At 44.8% G+C, this 21,702-nt stretch overlaps 1 protein-coding gene and 1 long non-coding RNA gene across 5 annotated transcripts in view; one reads left to right on the top strand and one right to left on the bottom strand.

Annotated features, from left to right (window-relative positions):
• The window catches only part of LOC119233022 (uncharacterized), a 58,495-nt gene extending 56,312 nt beyond the window's left edge, over window positions 1-2,183 (top strand). For both annotated transcript variants that reach the window (XR_008549423.1, XR_005122229.2), the window contains exon 5: window positions 2,124-2,183. This is a non-coding gene — a long non-coding RNA (uncharacterized LOC119233022). The remainder of the gene's footprint in view (window positions 1-2,123) is intronic.
• The window catches only part of SCPEP1 (serine carboxypeptidase 1), a 28,392-nt gene that overhangs the window by 5,622 nt on the left and 1,068 nt on the right, over window positions 1-21,702 (bottom strand). For all 3 annotated transcript variants that reach the window (XM_054688578.1, XM_054688577.1, XM_037495433.2), the window contains exons 2-11: window positions 19,878-20,026; window positions 15,433-15,522; window positions 12,552-12,707; window positions 12,115-12,189; window positions 8,447-8,519; window positions 5,115-5,152; window positions 4,423-4,551; window positions 3,777-3,870; window positions 2,891-3,004; window positions 647-784 (exon numbers count right to left, since the gene is read on the bottom strand). In XM_054688578.1, the coding sequence (XP_054544553.1) occupies window positions 647-784; window positions 2,891-3,004; window positions 3,777-3,870; window positions 4,423-4,551; window positions 5,115-5,152; window positions 8,447-8,519; window positions 12,115-12,189; window positions 12,552-12,707; window positions 15,433-15,522; window positions 19,878-20,026 (1,056 nt within the window). The remainder of the gene's footprint in view (window positions 1-646; window positions 785-2,890; window positions 3,005-3,776; window positions 3,871-4,422; window positions 4,552-5,114; window positions 5,153-8,446; window positions 8,520-12,114; window positions 12,190-12,551; window positions 12,708-15,432; window positions 15,523-19,877; window positions 20,027-21,702) is intronic.

Below are 21,702 nucleotides of genomic sequence, written 5' to 3' on the forward strand. Positions count from 1 at the left end.
CTCAAGGGTGCAAAAACGCCAAGGGGGATCACTCGGGCAGTTCAAGGTTGAAACACAGAATGTCTTTATATTGTCCTTAGTGCCCTGGGCTTGCAAGTCACAAAAATATTCAGTCCTGCTGACTTGCACATCATACCCCTGACACCATGTGCCTCAACTGTCTGCCAGTTCTGAGAACCTGCCTCTACCTGGCCCTATGGAAGCCAGAAGTGAGCACACGGTGGGAGCTGGGATGACAAGGACTCCACAAACACCATTTCCCAGGGTCTCTTGGGTAACAGAGCCGTAAAGGGTTAGTTATTATTCACCTTGCTGTGTGTACCACCTACTGTAACAATGCACAAAAATGAAGCTTCCCCTCAATTACATAGTGTATTTCCTCAATGGCCACAAAATTTAAAGTGAGTATAGGTATTGTTCTTTTCTTTAATCATGCCTGAATGGCTTTAAAAGATGGAAGGACTCAGTCTTCTTGGCTAAGGCAACTCCTCTCTCCTCAGAGAGTCAAGGTCAGGGTTAGATGAACAGAACATGAGATAGCCTCCCAACTGGCATTTCATCGTCACCAGCCACAGGACTGATGTATCTGAGGCCAGTACCCTCCCCATGCAACTGCCTCCAGGTGCCACTCAGGGCAGGCACCTACCCATCGTGTCCACGATGAGATCGAGCTGTCCATTATACACAGTCACATTGACGCCGGCTTCCAGCAACTCATCCACAATGCTGATGACCGCCTTCATGAAGTCCCCCTGCATGTTTATGAAGACGTTGGGGGCCTGGGCTGCACATGGAGAAGGAAAAAGGTGGAGCAGCTTGATGTCTGTCAGTAACTGCTACGTGACCCCTAAGACTGAATACAGGTGCCTCACCAACAGGGACCAACTGGCCTAGAGCTTGCCTGGAGTTGGTCGTGTAAAAGGGAACGTGACATGTGCTCTGTTCACTCAAGAGCTAATGATGACAGCAATTGCCACTTGTCATGAGAAACTGCAACCCATAGAAGTGTACAGCCCAAGGAAGAAGGGAGGTTCAGAAAACACTACAGAGGATTTTGCTCTCAGGGAACAAACTGTGATTTGGGGTCAATGTTGCTGAGCAATGCCAGGGCCAAGTTTAAGTTATGAACAAGTGGGGTCACCCTAGTTATATACCAAATGAAAGCAAACCAACTCAGAGCTTGCCCTCAGCAAAGCCATGTGATGACCAGCCCCAGGCAAGAGAAATGGTCAGCATGGCATTCCTGCTGGATTCCTGGCCATCACCATCATTGTCATCATCATCATCATCATCACAGTACTGAGTAACAATAGCAATAGCAGCTGCCCTTATTTTCATTTGCCAATCAGTGTACTAAGCAAGTACTTTATGAGCAACATACCATCTCCCCTTCATCACTGCCCTGGGAGGCAGTCCTAATTGTGCAATGGGCAATGAAAATGAGGCTCAGAGAGGCTAAGAAACACACACAGGGTGAAACAGCTAGTTGATGGCAAGCTGGAATACGAACACGGGTCTGGATGACTTCAAAGTATATGTGCTTAATTACAGATTGAAACTCAAGACACTGAGGGTATTGGCCAAGGTCAGTTTCTCCTTTCCAGACCATATGCAGACCCATCTGGAGCCACAGACAGATGAGTCATACAGTTTTCTCTTATCAGTCATCATCTGCAAAGTGGAGTCCCCTTCCCTGTCTAACCACACTGGACAGGGAGGGTCATTAAACCTGAGAAGCTGGGCCTGGAAAACACTATCATGAAGAGAAAATGAAGGGGTTGAGCTAGAAAAATGTGTTCCTTTGAACTGCATCTGGACCTCACATCTTTTTTCTCTATGCCACAGCTCCCCACGGCTGCATGCACCCCTTCAGCCTTGACACTGTATTTTATTTTTTTTTTTTAAATTATTTATTTATGCATACAAGAGCTGGGGTACAGGCCAGAGGTGTGAGGGGTGAGAGGATTCAGCTGAGCCATGTGGGTTGCTCCCTGGCCAGGGATTGAACTCATGCTGTAGAGGCTGCAGATTGCTTCATAGCGCGGTGCTTAACCCCTTGCACCACCAGGGAGGCCCGACACTGTATTTTAACTTACTCTAATCCACCTTTTCTTCCTTTCTAGAAAACTTAAAGGAGAGAGGGGAATATGAAGACACCAGGCCCAGGATGAGTCCTCTGCTGAGTACAGGTAAGATAAGAGCCTGTGTCCCACGACAAACTCAGGGCCAGAGCCAAGTCTTAGCTTCTCAGCCATTGTCACAGGGCCACCTGAGAATGGACTAATGACCATAGCTTTGGAGATCTCAGATACAAATGAAACTCCCCCAATTTGGATGATTTCTCCTCTGGGAACCAGGAACTCCCGATTGCTCAAGATGTCCCTATGGGACTGAGCAGGAACTTATCCGAGATTTCAACCCAGCCCTAGCCCTTGACCTTCAGACTAGAGTGCAGGGGAGCCAGGCCACATCCAGCATCAGGATGCTTGGGAAGGCTGGCCAGAGCTGCACAAAATCTGCCCAAGGGACCTTTGCTGGAAGTCACACCCCCAATAGACTGCAGCTTGGGCCTGCCTTTTTTATTTCAACCTTTTATTACAGATAACTGCAGACTGATTTAAAAGCATGTGATGACGCCCATGTAACCAAAAAATATCAGCTCATAACCAATCACTTCATTTCTCTGCCCTACCAACCCCTCCTGTTGAACTAATATGGTTTGTATCTGTTGCTTCTATATTTGTTTGTACTTCTACAAAATGTGGATAATAACGACTGTTCTACAGTTTCCACCAACAAAACCCATTCTACAAATTAAGAAGCTTTGCACCTCTCTTTACCCCCTACTAATTAAGTCACCTACAGTGACTTAACTAGCTCACATAAGTACCTCCCCAGGAGCAATCCTCAGGTATGATTTTGAGCTTCTTTCGGATGGGACCATTCATGAGCTGACTTAAGGCATCTTGGTGTAGGCGTCTCACGTAGCGCTGGCAAAGATGAACTAAAACAAACTGGTACACAGTGAGTCAAAAGGCTGGAAGGAAGATCAAGAAGGTATCCTTTCCAAATGCTGGAGATGCTGTGTATAAGAGGGTGACTTTCAGATGGAAGAATGAAAAGAATCACCTCCATACACCCCAGATGGAGGAAGAAAGTCATAAACATGTTGAAAAGCAAAGTGGCATTAATTTTGATTGCTGCATTTTTATGTACTTTGAGAGTCACTGAGCACAGCCAACGGGAATCAGCTGAAAGGTGAATGCTGGCACCTAAAGCCTTTATACCCCTCTAAGGAAGGAGGAGGCCAGGCACGCAGTGGCAACAGAGAAGCTGGGTCAGCTGAAAGATAACTCAACCCAGCCTTTGGGAGGGTTGATGTGGCAATTTGGTGTGTAGAGGCTGGTTTCCAAAAACACTGGGTTAAACATAAGAAGTCAGAGGCAAGGGACGTCCTATTCCATGATTCCACTGACATGAAATGTCCTGAAAAGGCAAATCTGGAGGGCAGAAGGCAGATCAGTGTTTGCCTGGGGCTAAAATGGGAAAGAGAATCCACTGCACACAGACATGTTGAGTCTTTCTGAGGCGACGGAAACATTCTAAAACTGGACTGTGGTGGTAACTGTACAGTTCCATGAATATTCGAAAAAACAATACACTTAAAATGGGTCAATTTTATGGCATGTAAACTATATATCATGAAACTTAAAAGCAAGATTGGCTTCCTGTTGCCTAGAATCTGAGCCAGTCTAACAACTACAGGGTTCACTCACCTAGGTGGCTCTGGGTGAATTCTAGACTTGACTTCATTGCCGACATGGGTGTGTCTTTTGTTAAGATGTTGTAGAAGTTCACCCCATCGGTGTTCTGAAATAGAGAAATATATAAGGCACTTTCTTCTTGATTGATGATCATTGTTACAAACCGGAAAGGCACCTGGCCTGTCTTTAACTCTGGGCAGCTTTAACTCTGTAAAGTTGTTGAGACCAGAAAGAAAGGCAGCGCTGAAGGTGCTATGTCCAGCTGTGTCAGCCTAGTCTCCTGGGGGCTGTGAGCAGCTTGCACCAGCATTGCTCAGACGCTGCACAAGAATACCAGGGAGGACAGACCCGGGGAGGGTCCTACCCAAGGAATTCCTCAGCCGGTGCATTCATCTTCCTGGCTCACTGGGGTCAGCAAGGATCCCAATAAGGGGTCCCACCCCTGTAAGGCACATGTTTCTTTGAGAATCCACATTTAGTCAAGGGACAAGCAAGTCTCCCAGGCACTGTCATTCCTCAGGCCTGTCAGGTTTATCATTTGGCATGTAATCATTTCCAGGGTAGGGAGACTCAGGATGGATCCTATTCCTGATACCACCAAGCAGGGCCTTCCACCCATGGGAAGAAGACATGCAGGCTGTGCCTCTGTCCCCCTTACCTGTTCAATGACATTTTCTGCTTCCCCCCACAGCTCTGTGGCCTCTTTGTAGCGTCCCTTATTTATGGCATCCAGGACTTGCTCTGCAGCTTGAGACACCTCTGCTAGTCCTTGGTCATCGAGAAGAGACTGGAAGGAAAACCAGGTATAAAAAGCCCATCTGGCTTAGAGACACACATCTGGCATTGCTACAGTTAGGGATGGGTAACAGAAAGAGTAGGAAGGAGGCTCTCCTTGCAAGCCACTCGGTTACAATGAAAGAAATACAGCAAAATAACTGACTGGAGATGGTGGGTATGTGGGTGTTCACAGGCATCTTTCAACTTTTCTGCATATATACCTGAAAACTGTTATAATAAAAAGTTGGGAGGGCTTAGAAATTTGTGTTTCTTGTGCCTTAAGAAATAGGGTAACTGTCCCCAAAGTTAGCTGTTGCTTAGGGTCTCCAATTTTTTTTTACATTTTAAAAGAACAAGTTAATCAGGAAAAGGAAAAAGAAAAAGGCACTTGCATAGTTACAGGCAGGCAGGAGAGTCGCCTGGGTCTCCAATTTTATTCCCTAAGGAGCAGTGCCAGCCTCATGGGCTGAAGCTCAGCTCGCTTCTTCCTGCCTGGGGACAGAGCCAGGAGAGGTCAGCTGAACTGTTTATCATGGGGCAGGAGGGTACAGAGGTGAAGACCCATCAACTTACCATGCTGTACAGGTAGGGTCCCCAGGAGAGCACCGAATCTAAAGGAAATCACAAGTTAAGTTTTTCATGCCTCTGTCCTTCAAAAGAAACACCTACCATTCATCCTCAAAGCAAAGACAGAAGCAAGAGACCCAGTGGTTTTGAGTCTGCAGGCTCCTTTACTCACTAGAGCCCACAGAGGAGACAGTCTTGGTGGCTGGGAGGTGGGAGGAGGGTAGGTGCCTTTCTGTTGACTCAGGCGTAATGGCATGTTAATTTTGCCTGATACTGGCCTAGCAGGTAAGTCCCAGCCAGTGATGGTAGGCAGTGTGTATGCAGGTGGAGCTCTTACCTGCAGACTTCTAGGTTTTCTTTTTTCCTTTTGATGGCTTAAAATATTTCCCCGCCCTCATATTTCTGTTCTGCATCCTGTTTGTGCCTCCCATTTGGAGTCACTATATTCTGCCTAGTTAATTAACAAATGATTTTATAAATCATTGGCTATACTGCCAATGATTCATTTCTATTTCACAAATAAATTGAGAATTTACTAAAGCTAGCAAGGAGTTTTAGAGGCCATAAATATGAGTAAGACAATGCCTTCCCTCAAAGAATTGGGCTTGGTTTAGACAGATGAACAATCACCATGACACTAGGAAAAGCCTAGTGCATTGAAAGATGCGCCAGCAATGAACCAAGGACCACAGTTCATCAAGTGCAAAAGGCATGCCATTCCTTTGCTTCAAAGCTTTCAATGGCTCACTGAGGTTGACTAGCTCAAAATAGGTTCCAAATAACTTCAGTTCTGCAGGTTTTTAATCTAAGAATCAGAAGAAAAATGGATTTTTCCAGCTAATTATCTTAGGGGTTATGCAAAATATAACACATTTCTTTACTGCGGGACTTCTCAGAACCTTTAATGTACCTGTGACCCTCAAAGAGGTACAGCCAGTATTCAGCATTCCCCAAACTTATTTGACCACACAGTCCTTTGTATAACACCTCATTGGAATTGTATTCAGAGAACACTGAGAAATGCAGGCATACCAGGTCCTCCAGGACTAGCTTCCATTCATCGGTGCATATTACCTATCAGGCTGGTACCTTAGTTTGTTAAACTACAGAATAATCTGCAATTCTCTAATGTATCCTATTCCCTGCTTCACCTAGACCAGGCACTGACAAACCTTTTCTGTGAAGAGACAAATATTAAGTGTTCCTGGCTTTGCAAGTCTCTGTCCCAACTACTTAACTCTGTTGCTGTATCCTCTGAACAGCCACAGACAAGACGTGAATGAATGGATGTGACTGTCCCAGTAAAACTTATTTACCCAAGCAAGGAGCAAGACAGACTTGACCTGTAGGCTATAGTTTGCTGACCTCTATAGACCTGAAATGTTCAATAATAGGACTTCCGCAACAATGGAAATATTCTATGTATCTGTGTGGTCTGAAGTAGCCAAGAGCCACATGTAGCTACTAGGCATTTGAAATGTGAATGGTGCAATTGAAAGACTGGAAATTTTGAGTCATTTTTAATTTAGTAGTCACTCGTGGCTATTGCTGCCCTACTGAACATTGTAGGACTTTTAAAGACATGAGTGTGTCAGTTTATCTCACCTATCAGTTGGCACAATACCAACTACCCACTAAGCAGTTAATTGTTCACAAAAATTAAATGCACTTCTCCCTCAAAAAGCAAGTACTGCTAGGATAGATGAATGGCATTTAAATTGGTTGCGGAAGAAGGGATTAGATCTGAGTGGAAAGATTCATAAGAAGTAGGTCATGGCAAGATAGATTTTGCACAGGATGAACAACTTGCTAAGCCACGAGGCAAAGCTTACTGGTCTCCTGGGAGTTTTCTGGTGTAATGGTTAAGTGCACAGGTTCCAGTGTTTGCAGGTGGCTCTGAATCCTGGTTTTAGCTGTGTGCCTTTAGGAAAATTGCTTAACCTTTCTGAGTCTCAATTTCATCATCTCCCAAATTGGAATAATAACAGCATCCATCCTGTGAGTTGTTATAAGAATTAAATAAAGTTAACACATGCAAAGTACTTAGTGCTGTTATGAAACTGCGATGAGACCACACGAGGAGGTGTGAGGGCCAGTGCTATAATTTTGAGTGAGACACCTGGCAAGAAACCTCTGTACCTTTGTGCCTCTGATCAGGTCATCTGCTGCTTCATGATGTTCCAGGAGGTCTAGCTAGGGAGGACAAATAAGCAGGAGCCCTTCTCAAAAAGCTAGCTCAGAAATGGCAGAGTTATGCCATTTCAGTCCTTCCTTGGAGATGGCAAGAATGCTGGAGGAAATAACCAACCCAAGTAGCATCAGAGTATCCTAAAACTGTTTGGGACTCAGTTCTACAACCAGCCACATCCTTATCTTTTAGGGGGAAAATATTACCTTTTTATAAACAATTGTCTTTTAAAACTGAGCACAATCACATCACAGGTCATAACCATATGACTCAAAATGTCAATGGTGCAGGGATTTAGAAATCCTGTGTTAGAGTGAACTCCACCAAAGTGATTATTTCAGATGTCTAAAGCCATGCCCTGATATGCCTACAACATAAACAACTTTTGTCTGTACTCTCAACAAGGATGCTCAAGTTTTGAAACAGAACCTGAGGACCTATTCCAACCTGGTCTCACCATCAACATGAACAACGGGTGGGGACTTTGCCCCAAATGCACATAGCACATCAGGGTGGCAAAGGGGAGAGGATGACAAACCCCAACAGGCTACTCATTCTGTGTGAGAGGGAAAATTCCATAATATCTCTGATTCTTTACAATATATTCAATTGCAGGGGCCCCTCTGGTGGCGGAAGGGGTTAAGCGTCAGCACTATGAAGCAATCCGCAGCCACTGCAGCATGAGTTTGCTCCCTAGTCAGGGAGGTGACAAGTTCGATCCCTGGCCAGGGAAGTGGCCCACATGGCGCAGACCTCTGCTGTCTCGCCTGCTGCTCCTCTCAGCAGTGTATTCAGTGAATCCGCCTGTTCTCCCCACTCTGTCTCTGGTGAATTCTCTCACCATGTCTCCCACCCAGCCTACACCCCAGCTCTTGTATACATAAATAAATAAATCTTTATTTAAAAAAAGAGTATATTCAACCTGACTCCTGTGACAATCAAATAAGAGAACTTGGTTTAGGCCAATGCAGGACATAGTAGGTTCTTAAATGAATTTTCACCCTCAACTTTCTCAGATGCTCTTGGGGCACTTTCTGTGCTGACTTCTCCAAGGACTTGGGATTATAGTATTGTTCTTTGATCTGGACTACACATCCCAGGGAAGAATGGGAAAAATGAGTAAAGAAATGCTTAGAAACCCCATACTTACCAACAGGAGAGATCCAGGAGTCACCCAAAGCAACGCCAGCAAAGTTGCACTGGATGGTCCCTTGCTGAATGGCCTGAAAGAAGAGGAGCCAAGACACATCCTTGCCATGGGGACCCAGGGCCACCATCCCATCCTCAAAAGGAGGGAGCTCAGCCTCTCTACACTGCCTTTCCTGAGCACAGAAAACTTCCACCTTCCTTTCCAAGATTCCCAGGGTGTTCCAAAGACTTTGGAGACCCACTAGAGAGCAAAAGTCTTTCATGCAACTATTTGCAAAATGAGTAGACACTTTCTTTCTACTGTTTTCACAAGGATATTGGAAGAATGACGGTAGGGGGTGGGGGAGGCTTGGTAGAGCCCTCCCCCCCCCAGTCTTCTTTAGGAAGAACACTGCCACCCCTCCAAGGTCTGTCATTTCTCACAGGGGGCTCGTTGGATACAATCATCACCACCCAAGCAGAAGTCACTGAGTGCTGGGAGGCCTCTCTCTGCAGAAGGCCCTTGAGAGTGGGATGGATGCCTTAGGATGAGAAACGTATATTACCTTTCTGCTCCTCTTATTCATTTAAAATAATTCATCTGTCCAGGGCCTCCCCGGTGGCGCAGCGGTTGAGCGCTGGGTTGCGAAGCTGCCTGCAGCCTCTGCAACGCCGGTTCGATCCCCGGCTGCTCCCCAGCCACCGGAGGAGGGTCCCACATGGCGCGCAGACCTCTCCTGCCGCCCGCTGCTCCCCTCAGCAATGTGTTTCGTCAATCTGCCTGCTCTGCTCCCCGCTCTGGCTCTGGTGAATTCTCTCACCCTCCTGCACTTCTCACTGCACCCAGTGCTTGTATAAATAAATGAAAATAAATCTTTTAAAAAAAAGTCTTTTAAAAAATTTTTAAAAATAAATAAATAAATAAAAAATAATTCATCTGTCCATTAGCAGGAAATTGGAAACAAGCTAAGTATTTGTCAGTAAGAGATGTGGAATGATGCAGTTTTAAAAATGTGAAGGCTCTTTATGGACTGATGATATGAAAGCTCGCCAAAGTATACTGTTAAGGTACAAAAGAGAGACATATAGAGCAGTGTGTAATGTTCACTATCACTTATCATATAAAGATGGGGTAGAAGAATATATATGAATTTGCTAATATAATATGAAATATTATAAGAAATATAATATTATATGAAATATAATATAAATATATGAAATATAAATATATATGAAATACTTGAGGCATCTAATAACAGGGGCTTCCCTAGGAGTGGGGGACAAAGGTAAAAGGAAGAATTCCTTAGTATACGTTCTATATTTTTAGATCTTGAATTATATGAATGCACAAATTATTCAGAGATCTAAAATAACAATGACTTGTCTGGCTTTAACATCAGTAATTAAAAACAAAGAATTTTGTAATGAGTGGGTTTTTCCAGAGGGACTTATTTCAGTTGCCTAAAAAGCCCCAGGTAGTAAGCCCCACTTCATTTTTTTTTTTTTAATTTATTTATACATGCATACAAGAACCAGGGTACAGGCCAGAGATGTGAGCAGGTGAGAGGATTCACCAGAGACAGAGTGGGGAACAGAACAAGCAAACTGACTGAAATACACTGCTGAGGGGAGCAGCGGGAGACAGGAGAGGTCTGCAGTGCCATGTGGGAATCTCCCTGGCCGGCTGGGATTGAACCAGTGCTGCAGAGGCTGCGGACAGCTTCACAGAGCTGCGCTCAACCACCTGCGCCACCAGGGGAGGCCCAGTAAGCCCCATTTTATAGAAGAATGTCAGTCGACAGATGTAAACAAAATGAGGTGGGGAAAAAACATCATTTTGAAACTTAATAAAATTCCCAACTTATATGATAATTTTAAATAAATGATTAAAAAATTGATGGTAATTTTAAATGGATGATAAAACCATTAGGTGAAAAGGTAGATGAAAAACAACACACAGTTCAGAGGGCCGACAGTGGACTCAGACAAGAACTAAACGTTACGTGACTTCTGATTTGAAGTAAAACAAAGTGCACAACATCCCCTGTAGCAGAGGCTGGCAAATTTTTAATAAAGGGCCAGATACCAAGTATTTTAGGCTCTGTGGTGCAATTACTCCTCTCACTGCAGCGCTAAGGTGGCCACACACAACATAGAGACAAAGGAATGTCCTTGTAAAACTTTGTGGACACTGAAATGTGAATTTCACATAATTTTCCTGTGTCCTTTTTTTTTTTTTTTGAGTCTTCATGCCCTCCCCCAACACTACCATTTGATGATGTAAAAACCATTCTTAGCTTCTGGGTCTTATCAAAACCAGTGGATTTGATAATGGGCCATCATTTTCTCAAATATGGCATACTAGAATATATTCTATCCAAAACTTTGACCTTGAATCATCAAGCCTTCAGATATAGCTTCCAGTTTCATAGGGAACACCATGAAAGATATTATCAGACAAATCCAGAAAATGGACATTCTACAAGTCATGTAACTTGTTTTTTGGTTTTGTTTGTTTTTTTTACCAAATCATGGTCATAAAGAAGGGACGATCTAGAGGAAAACCGACATTAGGGGCATCACAGATTCAGCTTATGGATCTGGATAGAATAGTCGCTTAGCCAAACTGACTATAAAAGACATGTTGGAACCAATTCAAGAAATATATTTGAGATGAAAATTTAATGAAACGAGAAGGTGATACTATGATTAAAAAAGCCAGGCTGAGCAGGCTGTAGACAGTATGCATGTAATATGATCTCACTTGGTTAAAAATTTATTCTTAAAAGGGCAGAAAAAGATATAGAAAGCTGTACACTAGGTGTGTTAACACTGGTGATCTCCAGCTGGTGGGAAGGCAGAATTTTCATTTTCTAATTTGTGCTTGTTATATTTTCTAATTGTTGCAGTGCTCACACACTGCTTCTTATAAAAGGTTCAGTTTTAAAAAGATTAGTAAATCTTAAAAAAAAATCATACAAGTTCATAATATAAAATTTAAACAAAGGAGAAATAAAAAAATGTGAAAAAATTTTGCTCTTTCACCTCTGCCTCATCTGTACTCACACTCACTAGGTAACTACACTTAACATGTACCCTTTCAAAGCCTTTCTTTGCTTTTATAAACATCATTGTGTGTGCATGTGTGGGCATTTGGATTCTTTATCCTATTTCATTTAATCTAGTTGTTACTATCACACTATTCTGCTTTCAGAAGTCTTAGATTTTGTGTGCTATTGGGTAAGGGAATCTTCACTGTTCCTTTATTTTATTTTTTTTAAAGATTAATTTTTTTATTTATACAAGAACTGGGGTACAGGTGCGGGAGGGTGAGAGGATTCACCAGAGACAGAGTGGGGAGCAGCACAGGCAGACAGACCGAAAGCACTGCTGAGGGGAGCAGCGGGAGAGAAAGGAGAGGTCTGCTGTGCCATGTGGGTAGCTCCCTGGCCAGCCGGGAATTGTACCCACGCTGCAGAGCTGTGGACAGCTTCATAGCGCTGCGCTCAACCCACTGTGCCACTAGGGAGGTCCTTCACTGTTCCTTTAAAAACTTTTTATGATTCTATCACAGGCTTACTCTTTCTCTACAGGGTCCTATTCAAAATATATTTAATATCAAAAGAGTATAAAACAAACAACAGTCAGTTTCTATCTAAACCCAAACCACAAAGCCATCTTCCCTTTTACCTTGTGAAGTTCTAGACCAATGCCAGCAGCCATTTTTCCTCCATAGGACTCTGAGAAAATGTAGAATGGAATTTTCTAGCAAAAAAAGGAGTTTATAAAGAATTAGTTTCCTAAGTGCCTTGTATTTCACACAATTTAATTTTAATTCACATGAATTTTAAAGTTTGATTGCCTATAATGGCCAGACAAAACAAATCTACTTTTGTCTTTTCCTCTGTATCTGATTAAAATACTGACTTTGAGGTCATTCTTTCAAACTTAAAAATCATCTTTAGAGATAACAGAAACAAAAGCCCTCAACCCAGTTTTAGGGGTAGAAAAGTGCTCTCTAGAATCAGCTGGGCATTGAACACTTGGGGAAAATTGAAGATTATTCTGGTGAATGCATTAATGCCATTGTTAGCCTCTTGCTTAGCTGTTCCTGAGCTTTTGCTTACCTGGAATTCCTTGTGGCAATCGAAGAATGTCTTCAGGAGAACCATCATGTCTGATGCCACCGTGGCAAGGTCTTTGGCATATGCATCACTCTTGTTCACATAACTGTAGCCAGCGCCTACAGGGTTATCCACAAAGAGCAGACTGGCAGACTGGAGCTGCAGACCACAGGATGTCACCAATTATTCACTGATCATCTTATACAAGCTTAGCAAAAACCACACATGAGGATACTGGTGAGGTTCTGATTCAGTGACTAAAAGGAAATTGGAAGGAAAAAAAGGGGGACAGTAACATAGACTAATACAGCAAAAGGAAGGCAAAGATGAAGAGAAATGAGAAGAAATGGTTAACATATCCACAGGGATCAAAGAATCTAAGCTGTGACTTTTCACAAATACAAATGTCTTAAATGTAATATGCCAGCACAGGCAAAACCACACATAGTCAGTCTGAGCAACAGCTCAGTGCAGTGAGAGTACATCCAAGGTCTGAATTCCACATATCAGTTTAAGATGAATCCAGTTTCTATACTGGCCTGGTTCCCTATACTCTGCAAGAACAGAATTTATTCTACTACCTATCCTACTATCTTTTCCAAAGACACTACCGGATTTTACATCTGAAAGGACCTTTAGTGATGGCACAGTCCATCCATGAACTTTAATGGTCAGAAAAAGCCAAAAGGGCCCAGGACTTATCTGAGGTTACAGAGCCGATGGGGAGTGGGAGCATCAGGACTAAGACCCGATCTCCTCACTTCTCTTTCTGGTCTCTTCTCTAGTCATAGCACCTTCTTAAAGGTGGGACTCAGCCAAGTCAGTGGGGCATCCTGTTACTGTAGTGGAAGGGATACAGGAATGTTCCAGGCCAAGGCAGCACCTTGTGCAAAGGCCCTGAGGCAAGTAAGTAAAGGTACTTAAGGAAGACAGATAAGAGAATGAAGGAAGTCAGAGGAACCTTAAGGAAGAAGTGATCCTGCAGTGAGTCTTAAAGAATGGGAGATGTGTGATAAGCTACATATGAATGGGTGGCCAAAGGTATGAAGTCCAAGCTAAGACAGCTTTCCATGTAGAAGCCTGAGGAGAATTCTGAGCTAGACACAGTGAAGTGAGGAGTTGTCAGCTTCACAGGGGGCATCAAAGATTTTCATTGAAGCAGTTGACAAGGATGGAGCGCCCAAAACCTGAAAATAGAGTGTAAAAGAGAAGGACAGAGTACTGGGAAATAGCAACACATGAAACATGGGAATGACCAACAATGCTGTAAAGTTCAATGAAGATGAATTCTAAGAAGGAATTCCAGTACATGGGCTTGAAACAGGGAAGCTTGCATGCCCTTGGGACAGTAGTGCCGGTAGAGTGACAGGGACAGACCTCTGGGTTAGGCAGTGCTTCCCAATCTTGTCATGACCACAGCAGGAAGAGGGCACACATTGCCTCCCAGAGTTAAAGCACTGGGTTTGCTAGCAACCACTCTTTCCCTCCCCCAACACTCAGGATCAGTATTGCTGGGAAGCTGGAGTGAATGGGCAATAGCAAAATACAAAGAGCACTTGTAAGAAAGAGTGGTAGCTGGGGGGTCTGGGGGAGTGGCAGTAGATGTGTTGTTGAGAGTATATCATTATATTGGGAAAGACCAGTGTATGTTTGCACTCTGAGAAAACAGGCTAGAGAGAACAATGCTACATAGAAAATACTAACTAGGGGCCTCCCTGGTGGCACAAGGGGTTTAGACGCAACCTGTGAAGCTATCTGCCACAGCCTCTGCAGCTTGAGTTTAATCCCCGGCCAGGGAGCTACCCACATGGCACAGCGGACCTCTCCTGTCTCGCCCACTGCTCCCCTCAGCAGTGTATTTCGGTCAGTCTGCCTGTTCTGTTCCCCCTCTGCCTCTTGTGAATCCTTTCATCCCCACATCTCTGGTCTGTACCCCAGTTCTTGCATGCATAAATAACTCTTCAAAAAAAAAAAAAAAAAGAAAATACTAACTGCCTAAGTGGAGTCTTGGAGAAAGAGATCTCAGCAGGGAGGGACCTCACTTAATGTTTTCAGGGGGATGGACATGGGGTTAAGAAGGGGCAAAAAGAGAAGTACACTTATTAGAAAGCCCAGAGGGAGGACAGCTGGTGATTGGACAGGTTTCTGTGTGCTCCATGAGGCAGGTTCACTCCCGATGGGGGAGGAAGGTAGAGGGGAAGCCCCAGGAAGTGGAGAGTGTTGGCAGCAACCGGTGCCCTGAGGAAAGGAGAGAGCAGGAACACAGAGCAGAGGGGAGCAATGAGCTGGCAGCAAAGCCCGCAGGGGTGGGCAACCTAGGGGTAGGGACAAGGCAGTGGACAGAGAGACTGACCTGGGTTGGGTGGGGCAAGGCTGTAAAGGGAAAAGGATGAAGGAGCCAGGGGGTGGGGGATGACCAGAGAGGAGTAGGGATGGAAGTGAAGGTAAGAATGGGGAGGGGATGGAGACAGAGAGCCAGAAAGACATTAAAAGGGCACAGGACAAAGGACCTAATGTCTTAATAAAGTGAAGAAGGTAGGAGGGTGATGAGGAAGCAGAAGTGACTGAGATTGCAGACATGGCCAATATGTGGGCAGTGACAAGGTCCCGGGGTCTGTTAGAACAGATTCCTGCAGGTAAATAGAAAGAAAAGTCACTGCGCTGGGGTCAATAAGAGACCAGTATAGGATGAGCTGCCCCAGAAATGGGAGAAGCCAGTCAGAGAGGACGCCTGTGGACAGTTCCCCAGGACATATGGGGATGAGAAAAGGGTGACTGGGAGGTACTGCTCAGTTTATGGGCCCACCCAGGATGGGGCAGGGCTGGTGGGGCTCAGCCCTGGAAAGGCAACAGAGCAGTTTCATAGAACCCATCCTCACTGTACCCAGGTTGTTTTTCGTGGTTTGAGGTCACTATCAAGGGGCCCAATCTCCTCAAAGTTTCCAAATCCAGTGCTGGAACCGCCTGGACCACCCTGTGGAAGAGAACAGAAACAAAAATAAGTCCAGAGAAAACTTTAGTCAGAACACAGTTTTTACAATGGATGACCACATTCATTTTTAACAATTTATGCTTTAGCAACGGCTGTGTCACTCCTGCAGAAAAGACACCATTTGTCGGTTGCAGCAGAGCTTTCTGCACTAACCAAGCCTGTGTGACAGCTGCTCTAGTCTTCCTAGTAGCAAGCGGCCTGAGCTAAGAGCCCCAGAGGGGACTTTCTGACCCAACTCTCAGAGCTGGTGCCCTGGCTGCCCTGGGTTGGCTGGCCTTCAGGATGCTGTGTGTATCGCTTCTTGGCCTTGTGACTAAGACCAACTGCAGAACATCTTGTCCAAGACCCTCACCTCAGACAAGCAGTAAGGCCCAGGGAGGGCCTTGTGACTGTCCACCCCACCCCAGTCTCCCTAAAGGTGTGAAGCTATCCAGAGAATGCCTGAGGCTTGATAAGGGACCCAGACAGAGGAGCAGTTGCCCAGGTGGGTCCCTGGGTCATAATGTAGCAAATGCAGACATTTCCCCCAGAGTGGAGAGCACCTGGCAGCAAGACATGCAGAGATAGCCAAGAATCTGAACAGAGTGTGCTGCTGGGGCCCCGAGCTGTGGGGGGCAGAAGCCCTATGGGTTCTGAAGGGCTAAGAGAATGGAGGAGAGAAAAGAAACTGAGGGGTCAAACAGGGTGAGTTTGGGGAACTCCGAGATGGGAGAAGCCCTTTAGAAGACGGTCTGGGGAGGGGCCATAAAGGCTTTTCTCAGCAAAATCTAGGGGCCAGTTCAGCTAAGTAGGCAGTGATGAGAACATTATCAGCCAAGGCAAGGGTTCAGGCCTAGGGCCTTCTGTGCAAGGTGGACAGGAAAGGGAGTGATGCAAACAGGGAAGGGGAGAGCGTCAGGCAAACAGAGGCCAGGGCAACCGGCAAGAAAAAAGACATCGTGGAGTTGGAGCTCAAGGGTGACTGGAGAACATCAACAGGGAAAGACTTTACAAAACTAGTTAGTGCTTTGAACCCACACAGCTTCTATAAAATGGGGAGGCTATAGCTCTCTAATTATATACTTTATACCTTGAGATGTGCTAATACAGTGGTAAGACACTCACAAACCAGAGGAGGCTCTCCGTACAGTGATATTTACTGTAACAGCAAAAGTAAGGCCGCCGCTCTGATGTCCGCTGGGAGGGAATGGTTAGTAAATCGAGACATGTCTACAGATGGGAATGTGACACTGGCGTTCAGAATCAAACTACAAAAGTAAGTTGGCAACACTGAAAAATACTTATAATGCAAAACATGAGGTAAGTGTGTATCCTTCAAGTGAAAGCTTTTCCAGTCCATTTCGGAATCACTGGGATGAGACAGAACCAAAGCAGGAGGGGAGCTGGGATCCTCGAGGGCTTGGTGTTTGTGGGAGAAATCTGATTTTCCTGAAGCCCCCATAGAGCTGATGACTGCTCCAGGCAGGTGCTTCTGTTCTATGTGAGAACATTCTACTGCAAATCCTTTTTTTGTCCAGAATTTTGGGAAGGGTGCTGTCAGGTCCAGGGATAACCAGTGACTCCAAAATATGGTCAATGTGTCAGCAACCCAGCTGAAGTGCTCACATGACTTGAGTGCACCTAAAATACCGGCTACTCCTCTTGGATTTCCAAGACTCAATTCTCAACAGCACAGGCGTCCTCAGTGGGCTGCTAGAACAGCTCTCCTTTTAGTTTGTTATTACTTCTTCCTCAGTCATGAACTTACCCCTCCTTTGGGTCTCTCAGAAGGTAAGAATAGGGGGCATCCCTAGTGGTCTAGGGGTTAAGTCTCAGCACTATCAACACTGTGAGTTTGGTCCCCGGCCAGGGAGCAACCCACATGGTGCAGGAGACCTCTCCTGTCTCACCCACTGCTCCCCTCAGCAGTGTATTTCAGTAGATCTGCCTGTTCTGCTACCCACTCTGTCTCTGGTGAATCCTCTCACCACTGCACCTTTGGCCTATACCCCAGTTCTTCTACACAAGATAAATAAAAACATTTATTTTTTAAAAAAGGTAAGATTAAATTAGTCAGTGAATAACCTTCAAACACCTGTACTCAAAGGTTTGACCCAACCAAAGGTCACAAACTGGACTGACCCACAGGGCCCAGGAAGACCATCAGCTGGCACAGAGAAATCAGGTGTGAGCGAAAGGAGTCCCCTTCAGAGAGTCCTGTCTGCTGGAAGGCAGAGGCCCCTCAGCTTCAGGATAGTGAGTTCAGGCCCTAAGTTGCTGGATCTCCTGGTTTTTGGAAAAAGGAAGGAGATGTCTTGATTTTAAAATGTTAGCAACAACTCAACTCTGCAGATCAACCGAAAGGACCCTTTGCAACTTCTAAAACTCAGTGTTTTTCACTTTGTACCCCTGAGAACCCAAAAAGTGCCCCAGGGGCAGATATGACAGAGGCCAGGCTGACTGGGTGGGGATGGGCACCCCGCCCCATCCCAGCACTTCTACTTTCTGCTTTGGTTTCTGTTTGTGAGCTTCACATGGGGGTGAAAAAGTTCTGCTCATTAATAAGATTGAAAATCACCCAAATCCCCTAGATAAGAAAACAAAGCCCAGAGAAGAGAAGCTGCAAGTAGTGGGAAGAGATCAAGAGCCCCGCTGTAGGAAACCCAGTGACCCCATCTTGGCTAGCCAACCCCCCACTGTTTCTTTCCTGTGTGTTAACCTGTTAACCTGTGCTGATGCTCTACACATCATCCCCGACATCTGATCACTAGTTTCACACAAGAAAGATCATGCATAAGAAGTATGATAAAGGGCCTTCCTGGTGGTGCAAGGGATTAAGACGCAACCTATGAAGCAATCTGTAGCCACTGCAGCATGAGTTCGATCCCCGGCCAGGAAGCTACCCACATGGTACAGTAGACCTCTCCTGACTTACCCGCTGCTCCCCTCAGCAGTGTATTTCCTTCAGTCTGCCTGCTCTACTCCCCACTCTGTCTCTGGTGAATCCTCTCAGCATCCCACACCTCTGTCCTGTACCCCAGCTCTTATAGGCATAAATAAATAAATAAATCTTAAAAAAAAATAAGCAGGGGGCCTCCCCGGTGGCGCAGCGGTTAAGCGCTGGGTTGCGAAGCTGCCCGCGGCCTCTGCGGCGCCGGTTCGATCCCCGGCTGCTCCCGGGCCACCAGAGGAGGGTCCCACATGGCACAGACCTCTCCTGCCGCCCGCTGCTCCCCTCAGCAGTGTACTTCGGTCCTTCTGCCTGCTCTGCTCCCCGCTCTGACTCTGGTAAATTCTCTCACCCTCCCGTGCTTCTGACTGTACCCAGTGCATGTATAAACAAAACAAACAAATAAATAAATAAAAACATGCCTCTATAAAATTAAAAAAAAATAATAATAATAATAATAAGCAGGATAAAGACCCCAGTGCATGTGCATGGAGGTAAAGGGGGTAGTCCTGTCTATCAGGATTCCTGTGCATATGTTATCTTGAACAAACTTGAACTGTGACTGTCTTCTCAATTTGGGGGAACTTATTCATTCCCATAGTTGTACACCAAGTCTCCAGTAAGGCATACTGTCATCATGCTGAGAAAGACAGGCCCCGCCCTGCAAACTGCACATTTGCCTTGAAAAGTCTGCATCTACTGAGCTGGAGGCAAAGCCTGGGGCCCTAGGAGGCTGCAGAGAGAACACAGACATCTTCAGAGGAAGTCATATTTGCTTCCCATATGCCCTATTTACTGGGGAGCAACATGAGCCCCAGGGTGGGCATGCCTACATTTTCCAGAGGCTGAAGCAAGACAGGGTTCCTCAACCCCTCCCTAGAGATTGGCCTTTCAGGCAGGTATGAGCCTCCTCTAGATGCTATTTCAGGAACTCAAGGAAGGTTCCTCTGCCTGACCCCAAATACCTTTCAGCTAGCTCCAAGCTCTCAGGATTGCAAAGCAAGCATACCTAAGGAGGAAAAGAGTCCAACAAGTAACACGAAGATACAAAAGGCTGGCTCCTTTTTAAAGACCAACTTTTCAGGAGCAAGAAGTTGGGGTTTAGGAAATAATGGCAGGAACTGGAGGAAGGGCCCTCAGCCTTTGCTTTAGAAACTTTCGAAACACTTTGCATTAACATATAGTCAAATGTAGCTTCAGGAGATCCACCACTGGGCTCAATATAAAAACACTTTCCCACTCTCTAACTTGGTCTCCACCTACCATTGCCTTTGCCTGCTTCAGAAGTCCCAGCTTAGGAGACCTCCAGCTGACTATGAGACATCAGCCCAAAGAACAGAGTAGTAAGTGGGGAAACCAGGTTCAACCCCAATCTCCAAGCTTCACCAAGAAGTGAAGTGACTTTTACCTGAAGCCACATGACCAGAGGCAGTTCTGAGAAGTTCTTGCAGGAGTTAGTGGCATAGTAGAGCCACCAGAACATGTGGGCATCCTTCCGGACAGTCACATAATCCCATACTTCCTTGCCCTCCACCGTGGGCTGGTTGATGACAGCTCCTGAAACAGAAGCAGTGTGATTTTCTGAAGAATGGCTAATGTTCCAGGTAAATTCCAAGTCCAGGAGGAAGGGCCATTCTAGACTAGAGATGATTTGGTTTAAATCTTAGGCAACTTACTCATCCCAAAATATTATGGAGATGAAGAGGGAAAGTCTCAATTAAGAAAAAAACAAAGAAGGGCCTCCCCAGTGGCGCAGCGGGTTGAGCATAGCGCTATGAACCTGTCTGCAGCCTCTGCAGCGCGGGTTCGATTCCTGGCCAGCCAGGGAGATTCCCACACAGCACAGCAGACCTGTCCTCTTGCGCCCGCTGTTCCCCTCAGCAGTGCTTTCTGTCTGTCTGCCTGTTGTGTTCCCCACTCTGTCTCTGGTGAATCCTCTCACCCTCCAGCGCCTCTGGCCTATACCCCAGCTATTGTATAGATAAAAAAGAAAAGAAAAAAAAACAACAAAGAAACCTAATAGTGGCAGAAGAAGTTAGGCCTTTCACTTTTCCCTCTACATCCTTATGCAATGTTTGGGTTTTTTAATACTAAACATGAAACAATTTTATAATTCTGTTTAAAAAGAAGGGAGAGAGACAGATGTAAATGTTGGTTAAAGAAAAATCTCAGAATGCAACTTGTTGGTTTTTATGTTGCATTGAATACATGTTGAAAGAAGTATCACAAATTTAGGGGCAAAGATGATTTGTTTTATTATGTCAGCACCTGTGAGATTTTTTTGAAGAAGAAACAATGGGAATGTAGGTTCTCTCTTAACATTCTAAACAAAGCAAATACTAACTGGATCAAATATTTTGAATTTTAAATGTTAAATATATATAAAAATACAGTTGAGTGGTTTTCTGACCTCTGGGTGGGAAAAGGATTTAAACATATGCCAGAGGTCATAAGGAAAAATAGCAAAATTTGAGGGCAGAAGATTGTTATATTTCTGTACAAGAAAATTTTTCCATTAAAAAAGTTAAAAGGCAAACGACAAAGATCTATAATAAATATGTATACCAATTCAAAAAAATTAAAAATCCTGAGTAAAGGCTGTGAGGAAGTAATTTGTGAAAAAGGCAGACACATATTTGATCAATATGTGAGAAAAGATTAACATCCCTAATATTCTAAGATATGAAAATTAAAGCAATAATGAAGTCACTAAAAAAATCTTTGCTTATTTGAGAGACAAAAAATGATGCCAGGGAATCAATGTCCACAGAGAGACAGAAGGCTGGCCCTCTGCACTGTTAGCAAGAATGCCAACTGCACCCGCTGCTCCCCTCCCCAATGTATTTCAGTCAATCTGCCTCTTCTGTTCCCCATTCTGTCTCACCCCCCACACCTCTGGTCTGTACCCCAGTTCTTGTATGCATAAATAAATAAATAAAACTTAAAAAAAAAAAAAAGAATGCCAACTGGCATTCTTTGGGGAAGGCAAGAAATGCAGCATATATGTGTCCCTGTGTGCTTGTGTATGTATACACACAGAAGTGCAGGTTAAGTACACTATGTCACCCTTTGCTAAAGTAACAACTTTCAAGTTACAGTATCATTTTTCTCAAATACCACCCTGTAGGTGAAAAAAGGCTGGTGTCAAAAGGCATGGCAAGGGGTCACCCTTGAGACCTGGAGTCCTCTGCCTCATACCTCCCTTTTTCATACATTGTGAAGGGAAGAACAAG

Source organism: Talpa occidentalis, unplaced genomic scaffold (genome assembly GCF_014898055.3).
Source record: "Talpa occidentalis isolate TD23 unplaced genomic scaffold, MPIMG_talOcc4v2.1 talOcc4.7, whole genome shotgun sequence".
Taxonomy (NCBI): domain Eukaryota; kingdom Metazoa; phylum Chordata; class Mammalia; order Eulipotyphla; family Talpidae; genus Talpa; species Talpa occidentalis.